The 10,714-nt window shown below is 43.3% G+C and overlaps 1 protein-coding gene across 1 annotated transcript; it reads left to right on the forward strand.

Moving 5' to 3' along the window:
• Window positions 1-218: 218 nt before the first annotated feature.
• On the forward strand, window positions 219-10,109 carry nrf1 (nuclear respiratory factor 1; the record flags this gene model as incomplete). Its single annotated transcript, XM_083907194.1, is given in 12 exon segments — window positions 219-305; window positions 447-482; window positions 484-634; window positions 1,011-1,125; window positions 1,265-1,391; window positions 1,505-1,645; window positions 4,750-4,908; window positions 4,994-5,206; window positions 5,300-5,398; window positions 5,615-5,772; window positions 7,614-7,735; window positions 9,949-10,109. Coding segments are annotated over 12 exon segments (1,539 nt in total). The 5' UTR covers window positions 219-248.
• Between the last annotated feature and the right edge of the window lie 605 nt (window positions 10,110-10,714).

Here is a 10,714-nt window from a genome sequence, read left to right on the forward strand (position 1 = left end):
TGTCATGATTTTTAAGGTCATAAATAGTAGACTTTGCTTATACAAGTGTGTCCCTGAAATATGTGTCCTCTAAACTATGTCAATACAGTACAACAGAAATTAATGCATGTCAGTTTTGTTTTATTATAATAAATAGTAGCCATTTACCTGGACACCATATGCTCCACCAGTATGCTAACACGTCTTTTCCTTTTTCTCTCCTTAGTTATTTTACCATTGATCCCACGGTGCAAACCTGGTGGCTGAAAATGGAGGATCACGGTGTTGACCAATCTCAACACATGACCACCATTGAAGCCAGCGCGGTAAGCCAACAAATATAGCAGGGGTTTTTTGTCCTCATGGGATGTTTGAACTATTGTAACAGTCAAATGTAGTCGATCCTTAACCTGAATCATAAACCCTAACACTGCAGTCAGGTATGATATAAATCCTGTGTTATTTAGTATAGAAATGTAAACCACATATACCAACTTTATCACCGTTCAGGTACATGTGACCACCTTCACTGAAACATCCATGATGAGCGGTGAAGAAGACTCGACGTCCTCACCGGACGACGATCCTTACGACGACACGGATATCCTCAATTCGGCTGGCACCGACGAGGTCACCGCGCACCTGGCTGCTGCAGGTAAGTCCAGACCTAAAAACTGAGTGGATGATTGTGTCACAGAGTGAGAGTGGGGTGCATTTAATGAGTGTCGTCGCATGACCAGTGTATGGCAAATAGAGTCATGATGGTCTGATTTAGGTGTAATGTTTTAAACTCAACAACAGGTGGTGCCAGTGTACTGTGTGGACACTCCACTTATGAGAGATGGAAATTAGTTTTAGGTAAAAGATCATGGTTGAGGTTAGAGTAGCCTTTTCACAATATTAACCACACATTAATAAACAATTTTCAGGCAAATTTCAAACGTAGCCACACTTCTAACTACATAAAACGTGTCTCGATTGCAATCAAACAGAATAGTACTCACTCTGCTGTCTTTTTCTTCTCTTCTCAGGGCCAGTAGGCATGGCAGCCGCCGCTGCTGTGGCGACTGGGAAGAAAAGAAAAAGGCCTCACATCTTTGAATCGAACCCCTCCATCCGCAAGCGGCAGCAGACCCGTCTGCTTAGGTGAGCTTTAAACACCTAGAAATCAACTTCTGCTTAATCAAATGCACAAGTTTATATTCATTTTAGTGGTTGCAATGCCAAAAATGTCACTGTCAGCACCCATTATCTTTCTCATTCTAATGTGATTTTATCTTTCCAGGAAATTAAGAGCCACACTAGATGAGTACACGACTAGAGTGGGCCAACAAGCCATAGTACTGTGTCTTTCTCCCTCCAAACCCAACCCAGTGTTCAAGGTGTTTGGTGCTGCTCCTCTTGAGAATGTGGTGAGTGTTACACCGAGCATGAAAAGCGGTGTGCTTCACATTACAAGGCTATTGTATAGCTCCAGGACACACAAATGGAAACACTTTGTCTCAATATCCGTCTCACCCTCCAGGTGAGGAAGTATAAGAGCATGATGTTGGAGGATTTGGAGAATGCTCTGGCTGAACATGCTCCTGCAGGTGGAGAGCTGGCCTCAGAACTACCTCCTCTCACTATTGATGGCATCCCCGTCTCTGTGGACAAGATGACCCAGGTCAGGCTCGGTGCTCTCTCTCTCTGCTCAGTTATTAATGTTCAACCCTCTCAAGTGCAACAACCTGATATCGGCATTGTACAGCGGTTCATGACAGAAATTGTCTCATGTAAGCTGTTTCACTTTCATGGACTTGAGTAATTCCAGGAGATTTGGTTCTGACATTTTTTTTTCCATTCACATATGAAGACATTGTCTGACAGCAGCAGTGCAAGCATGATAGGATCCAGGCTGTTTCTACTGACATGAGCTCACTGGGACATTAAATTGAGATTACACCAGGGTGCTGGCTTAAGAATCTCTGTAGCAACTTAAAAGTATACAACAACTGTATACTTCTGTGTTCACACACCTGTACAATCTCTAGAGAATCCTTGGAGTTTATTGCGTGTCTGAAACCTGCAGTGTTCCCAGCAGAGGGCAGTACTTGGCAACAAGTCTGAATCACAGATTGTTTTGTGTTTGTTGTTTTCTGCACCAAGATCAATCACTCATTTGAATCGCCAATTAGATTAATCCATGCATTGTATTTCAGCAGTATGCATGGTCCCCCGAGGTAGTGGTTGCAGCCAGCCATGCCAAGCCTCCTCTCTTCGTAGACAGGATGTGGTAGCAGTGAGCGGCGCTGCAGAGTACGTTGCTCTTTGTAGACTTTTTTTTTTACTGCAACATTAGCACCATTGGTAGCTTGAGTCGTCTCTTCACCCGAGGGATCCCAGCTTGTTTACTCTGCCGTCCCAGTGTTGCTGACGCATCCTCTGGATCATCATCAGAGTAGCTGGCATGAAACTGGTTCCAGGGAGACTCTCCTCAACCCTGGGAGCACGGCAGCCAATCCCATGGCCAGATGAGTCCTTGGAGTGCATGTGCTAGTTGATGCTTGTTTTTCTGGAGGTTGTAGGATGAGATTATCATGAGTAACCTGTTGCCTCACTTCAGCTTGACCAAGCCAGGTGGACTGGTGTGAGTGGATGTTTTCAGAGGTGCCACAGGATGTTGTTTCATCCCCGTGGAAAAGGGTGACAGAAACATGAAACTGAGAGCACTGTGAAGAAAAAGGGCTAATTTAAACATCATGTCTTCTGTCTTAACATTTATTATAGGTTTTGTGCAGTTGAAGAAATTCCAAGGGAGGTTTAGTAACACAATCATACAAAGCTGCAACAATTATTTAATCAATCGAATACTCTATTACTATTTTGATGATCAGTTTGAGTGTTTTTTCAATAATTAGAATGAAAATGTGAATATTTGAGGACAAAACACATTAAAGAACATCATTATTTCCATTTTCTGACATTTTACGGAGCATTCAAGTACTCGGATTAATCGAGAAAATAACTGTAGTTGTAGTCCCTGGCCAGTCCACTATATGGAGCATCTGTAGCAGGTGATCCTCGGTCTAGCTTGAGCCCATAATTACCCCCTAGCCTTGTTAGGGCCAGAGACCTGGCAACATAGCCATTTTCCTCAATGCTGATTGGACCATTGCTTGGAGGATTAGGACTTGGGGGGGGGATGGGGTGGCGGATGCCAGGACAACATGCCACTTAACAAACTAGCTACTGTAATTTGGCCATCTGGCCTTGCATCTTACACACACACGCATCCACATACATCCACATTAGTCACAGGTGGAAATGCAAACATCCTATTTCTACAGAATCATTTTCCCTCTGTTGTCAGCCCAGGGTTGGCTGAAGAAAAGCCTCTTAATTGCAGCCACTGAAATGCACAGTCTTTTTTTGTTTTGTTTTTTAAAGGCCTCTCCATCCCTTATCTATTGATTTCCATTTTCGATATCTCTTTGTGTATTGCACTGATGAACTGTGTGCTAATGGTTTGTAGTTGCGAGTTAGAAAGGGGGTTCTAAGGGGGAGGGGGGAGGGGGGGTGGATAGAGGGATTTATTTCCTCCTGAACCATATTTAGCCCCGTAATGTCGAGGCAGGCAGACACTGCAGTGCCTCATTGTGCAATATAATCCCTTGGTGATGCTTGCATATTACCAGGACACTGAGGACATTGGCACTAAACCCCACCCCAGGCTGTCGGTCGGTGTGCGCGTGTGTGTGTGTATGCCTCATCTGTAAGTGTCGAGGTGATGGTGAGTGAGTATGTCTGCTACTCACTACTAGTGCATCTAAAGGGTGTATGCATACTATGGTTGATCAATTGAAAACTGACTCACAAGGATGACTCAAACGTGATGCAAAATATATGAAAACGTATTATACACTTGCCTCTCTTTAACTCCTCTGCCGACCTTAAACCTATAGTCAGTTGTAGTGTATCAGGGGAACCATGCTAAGCCTCAGTTGCAGGTAGGCTCCAAATAAAGCAGCAAGCGAGTGTGTTAATTCTGGTTTTGTCAATCCAACTATTTTTTACTTGATTCTTTTGTACTTGTATTTGTTTTCACTGGTTTTTAATAATGGAATTACCCAAGGATGGAGCCAGACAAATAAATGATTTGGTCTATTTAAGCTTATTTCCACTGCAATCCATTGTTATATTTATCAGCTTATGAGGAACAATTAGCAACACTCGAAATATGATGTGAATAACCTTCTTTTTAGTAATTACAATTGCGATTGGTACACTCAAATGGAGTGGCCAAGCACTCACTGTTATAATCAGATACAACCAGTAATGAAATAACAAGTCCATAAGAGTCCATAAAATAGTACTCATCACAAGTAATCAAAGGTAATCCGATGTTTTTGTTTGATATTGATTTGCTTTTTTAAAGCTATTGACCCGATTGCCTTTATTAATACCTACACTGAGCGTAATGAAGCATTTGCTGGTTCAAAATGGCTGATGTTCTGGTGGTGTCTGTCCGACACATTAGGCTGGAGCCACATCCATAGATTGGTCTGTTAATATACATGAGCACATTGTTCTGCTTTTAGAAACGCTGTTTCTATTTGCAGGCCCTGACGACCTCAGCACCCAGCAGCAAATACCCAATCAATACATGCCTCCTGCTGCCTGCTTGAGGGCATGTGTCTGTGTGTGGGAGAGACACTGTAGCCCTTCACTGTTGAGTCTTGGTGTCTGTATCATCTCTTTCCGTCATCCAACTGTCCTTCTCCACTTCAGGCCCAGCTGCGAGCATTCATCCCAGAGATGCTGAAGTACTCAACAGGCAGAGGGAAGCCTGGCTGGGGTAAGGAGAGCTGCAAGCCCGTGTGGTGGCCAGAGGACATCCCTTGGGCCAACGTCCGCAGCGATGTCCGCACAGAAGAACAGAAACAGAGGGTGAAGATGTGATACTTTGACTGATGCCGTTTATGATGTCACCTCTTCTGTCTCCACCTAACCTGTTTTTTTTTTCATTCTCTAGGTGTCTTGGACGCAGGCGTTGCGGACCATTGTGAAGAACTGTTACAAGCAGCATGGCCGTGAGGATCTGTTGTATGCTTTTGAAGACCAGGTTACCACGGTATCCACGACTCAGCACCACCTGACCGCGGCGCAGAGCATCGCACACCTTGTGCCCTCACAAACTGTGGTGCAGACCATCAACAACCCGGATGGAACCGTCTCACTCATTCAGGTACATATTTTCGCCACGGTTTTCATCATTGTATTCACTCTCTATAATCTTATTTATCTTAATGCTTATCTTTCTGTGTTCCTTTTTTTTCAGGTTGGCACAGGACACACAGTTGCCACTCTGGCAGATGCCTCAGAGCTGCCTGGTGTTACAGTGGCACAGGTTAACTACGCCACGGTAACTGATGGAGAGGTACATATCCACCTCTAAATCACTTTTATATACTCTATGTAACAGCATAAAGCATGCCAATGTGATTGTAAAAAATAATTCGAAATGAACTGCATTTCTTAAAAGCAATTAACAGATGAAAGACTGCAAACATGAAGACCCAACAATATGAGAACAAAATTTTTACACAGTCTTCATGGCCCTCTTGCTGGTGCTTAGATTTCATTCCTCCCTCAGGTGGAGCAGAACTGGGCCACCCTCCAGAGCGGGGAGATGACCATCCAAACCACTCAAGCATCCGAGGCAACACAGGCTGTGGCATCCCTGGCAGAAGCTGCCGTCGCTGCCAGTCAAGAGATGCAGACCGGCGCCACTGTCACGATGGCGCTCAACAGGTGATGAACAGCTTATGCTAACGTGAACATTGATGTTAGCTGATTTAATGTAGCTTACTAGGGCTGCAGCTATCAAATATTTTTGTAATGGAGTATTTGACCAATTATTTTTCAATGAATTGAGGACGCAAAGTTGTTATTATTATTTTTTTATCCAATTACTCGGTTAATCGAGATATAATCGGTAGAATACTCAATTATAAAAATCTTATTTAAGCAGGAAATGGTCCCACATTTTGGACATTTGGGCTGTTTCGCTCTCCGTCTCTGCCATCGCGCTAGCTGAAATCCGGATGTACAGTGTGCGTCTGCTAAAACGGTCCGTGTGGAACAATGATCCCTGAACTGAACCGGCCACGCGAGATAGAAATTAAACTAATACTCGAGGCAGAGTTTTTTTGGACGCTATCATGCACTTTGGCGGTTTAGATTTTCACCGATGTAGCCATCATAGCGTTCATAGTGAAGTGCAGAGGATGAGAATAATCCATATTTGCACAAGCAGCTCTAACAAGTGAACGAGGAAGAGACAACTGTCAGATCAGGTCACTGTTTTCCCCCGGAGACGAGAGTCAACTACCTCTGAACCTGGTTCTGCATCAAATTAATTAGCCCGTAGCTTTCAATGGGGCAGCAGTTAAGATGCACCGGCATTAAATTGGTTGTGAGCCACACATTTCCATGTGCTAATGGCTTGTTATAATTTTGTTTATTAAGTAACACTAGTGCGAGCGGGTGATAAATATTTATTTGCTTAGTTGCTTGACACTGAAGTCACTGATGGTTTTTTGTTCCGTATAAGATGTATAGTTCATGATCAGTGCTTCGTCTGTACTGTAGCAGCTGTTAAATCAGCGCATGTACTGTTGTCATGTTGGAAAATTATCCACACACACTTGTATTCAGATGGGGCCAACGACAGGATCTTAAGCTATGTCCCATTAGAGTCTGCAGGATCCGATTACAGCACAATAGTATAGCAGGTTGAAATCATCAGCAATATACTGAATATTGTCAACCTTATATCTTTACTGAAGAAAATGATATGGCAATAATTATTGTTATGGTTTCATCAGCCAGACTCAACTCAAGTAACTGAGATGTTGGCTGATTTTTCTTTTCTTTTTTTTTAACCACAGCACTGTCATGGCAATAATGTCAGATGAATGTTGGTATGTCCCACTGGGGCTTGTTACATTCACCCACCTGAGTCCTCCCTCCCTCTTCCCTCCCCCCCTCCTGCTGTTTACCTGTGCTGAGGTACTTTGAGCTCTGTGCCCCACAGGCTCTGGAACATTATGTCTCTGTTTTCCAGCTGCAGGTGGGAAATATATCCTCTCTAACCCGCTGTGTTGACACTGGGACCAGAAACGAATGACAACATATACATACATAGACATGGCCAGCTTCAATAAACTTGTCTCTCCTCTTGCGAGTTGCAGTATGTTACTACCGTGGTCATGTCCTGCAGAAACGGAGGACACAAACTATCATCTCCTTATCTGTCCATCTGTATTTCTCTCTCTCTCAGATGTGATTATGAACCAAGCTGTGAACAGTTCCATTAGTTCATAACGAAGCTGGTGTGGTAATAGGCTCATGGTAAATCCACCGGAGAGATCTGGTTAATAAAACTGCTTTGTTAGACCTGTAGCACCTGGCGTTTAGGGAGATGTGACAGATTCTCCATAAGTCCAGACAAGAAAAGCCTCTTACATCTCATACACTCCTACCTCTTCACCCCACATCTCTCTAATAACCCCTGCCTGTGTGTGCATGCGTGTGCGTGTACATGGTGTACACTATATCTGAGGTGCTGTATTTGTATTTGTGTGTTGCAGTGAGGCAGCGGCTCACGCTGTGGCGACATTGGCAGAGGCCACACTACAAGGCGGAGGGCAGATCGTGCTGGCAGAGACGGCAGCTGCTGTTGGGGCTCTAGCTGGGGTTCAGGAGGCCACAGGTACATAGTGACTCACAATATCATCATTAATCAAACAAACACTGGGAAAACTGTTACCACCATTTTCAGTTAATTTATTGCTTAATCTATTAAATTCCTGCCTATATTTTAGCAGATTGATGGTTAAATAAATGATATTAGTCAAAAGGTATATAACGACACGCATACGTCAAGCTGTCAGTCTTGTGCTTAACCATGATTTCGTCTAATCAGTGCAGTCCTACAATGGGATAAACACACACACACATACAATACACGAGTGCAGGAGCATCAGCAGGCCCCCGAGGGCCCCTCCTAAAGAGCTTTGATCCACTCCATTATCAGTCCACAGTCTAATCACTTGGCCAGCTGTCAGCACCCAAGTTCCCGTCTATACACGATCGCATAGATATCGTACATCACTATAAATACTGGCCTGCTTGAAATTTAGACACAGAACAGAAGCCTTTAGCTTCCCAGTTTTCATATTTATATATAGAGCGTCCTTTTACATGTTTGTGTTCTGTGAAGCTGTACAGACACCGCAGGCTTTGTTCAAACTACAGGCAAGTTAGATTTGTTTCTCAAATCGGTGTCATTCATATTCAGTCCAGACAGCACCAACCTGTCTGCATGGGTTGCCGTAATAGTAGTAAAATAATGTAGGAATGAGTTACTATTTAGCTCCTGTCATTTAAGATTTGATATCATTTTTTAGGTCAATCTGGATGAACTCTGGATTGTTTTTTGGGGTAACAAAAGACATGTTTTCCTTTAGAGGTTTCTTTCCAAAAAGAATCACAAAAAACTTAATTAATTAAATAAAACATTGTAAAAAGTCTATGCAAATGCATAAATATATGCCTTTGTCTTCAAATGTAAATCCCACTTATTCAACTTTAACCTTTTGTGACCCTTTGTCGTTTGACATCGTGCGGCCTAAAAGTGATTTGGCTGCAATAGCTCGCACTTAAACATTTAATGGAGCTGCCAAAGCCAGTCCTTCTCACAACAACTGACCTTAGCTAATCAGCGTAGTGCTACACAGGAGTGGAGAGCACCGTTTGAAGTGTACTAACCCAGACACTGCTGATTGGCTTGTGTAGCAGCCCTTCATTCACATACACACACACACTAATACGCACACATATGGACACACCAGGCACAGCCCTCGACGTCTTAGTGACCACGCTCAAGTGGGCCGAGGGAACCACTTCACTCAGTGACTGTGCTGCGTCTGTACGTTTTCCGTGCCAGGCCAAATACCCTGTCCCTTAAATCCTCCTCTGTAATCACTGCCAGCACAATTACCTACATCAGCACAACTTAACCCTGTCACAAATCACTGGCGAGTGGGGTTTAAGCCATGGCCCACATTTTGACGAACAATCACAGACCTGACAAAAAGGGACCGTATTTTGTTTTTTTTTGGACACAAATAGAGTAAATGCTTATCTTATTTAATGGAAGAATAAAATAATTTGGAGGAAGCTGCTCCGCCTGAATCAGGACAAGGACTATTATAGTCCTGATTATAGTATGTCCGGCCTCTTAGTTCACACTCACAGGAGTGGGCACAAGCTACTGCCATCCCATACACTGACCTTCTTGCCTGTCGGTGACACTGTGACAGCTGGTAGGGAGGGGCACAAGCCCATGTGACTGCAGCTATAATCCCTACAGGCAAACACACACACACACACACACAGCTGGGCATGGGGGAAGCAAGCGATGGATGTTGAGTGAGACCATTGTTCAGAAACATGGCTGCCGTCCTCAGGCCGACTGAAGGAGCAGTATTTGATAGACATAGGTTTTCATCATTGATTCTGCACCATCAAATAGCAGAGGGAGCCGCTACGGTTTCCCAGACTCTAAAGTGCTTGTTTGTCCACCATCCAAAACAAAGCTTGGCATGTTTCCCCGACTTCTACACTAAATAATTAACACGTAATCGGAAAATACTGTGTTTTTATTGATGGGCAATTATTGTAAAAATCGTATAGCATCATTTTCCAGAGTAGTGGAATACCAGAATATTCACAAAAACATGTGAATAATGGGGAAAAAAGCATTCCAAGTTAATTCATTAATCTATTTACGGTGGTTCTGTTTGGTTAATGTAGTCAGGACAGTGTGACAGTGAGGACGTTTTGTATTGTGATTGTTGTTTAATGATTATTTAAGTTCAGATAATGATCTTTCTTTGACATTTTCTAAAGTCTTTCCGTCAGGTCTGGTCCAGATCCCGGTGAGCATGTATCAGACTGTGGTCACCAGTCTCGCGCAGGGCAACCGGCCCGTCCAGGTCGCCATGGCGCCCGTGGCCACGCGCATCGACAACACGGTGACTCTGGACGGCCAGGCGGTGGAGGTGGTGACTCTGGAGCAGTGACACTTTGGACCTCGGGAGGAATAGAGAAGGCACCGAGATCGGCCACTTCTGAGATTTGTTTGCCCTACTGTTTTTCCACGACATCATGCTGTGTATAATGTCAAATATATTTTTTAAATTTTACTTCCACAGGGGAGGTAAAAAAAAAAAAATCTATCAGTGCATTGTGTTAAATATGTAAAGGTTTTTTTTGTTTGTTTTTTTGGGGGGGTGTAAGTTTTCTTCATTTACTTCATGTTTTTTAGAGCCTGTGATGTTGAGTATTTAGTATTTATTTCCTTCCAAGTAACCTTTACTTAAAGCAAAGACGAACCAAAAAGCTCGGGATGAAAGCCACCAGTCCTTCAATGTGTCACCACATCACTGCTCATCGGGATTATATACATTTATCCATGTTTTTTCATGACACATTCACACAGTCAGTGCTGAAGTTAAAGTCACCCACACTCTTTTTTTTTTTTCTTTTTTTTTCCCCTCACAGTAGATTGATAAAGTATTATATTGAAGTACCATCTTGTTGTGTGCTCTTTTTTTCCTTGTGCTGTGTCACATACGATTTGTGAAGACTCAGGATTTATGTCAAGGTGGATATTGTTTTTTTTTGT

This window comes from Microchirus variegatus (genome assembly GCF_963457635.1).
Source record: "Microchirus variegatus genome assembly, chromosome: 20".
Lineage (NCBI taxonomy): Eukaryota > Metazoa > Chordata > Actinopteri > Pleuronectiformes > Soleidae > Microchirus > Microchirus variegatus.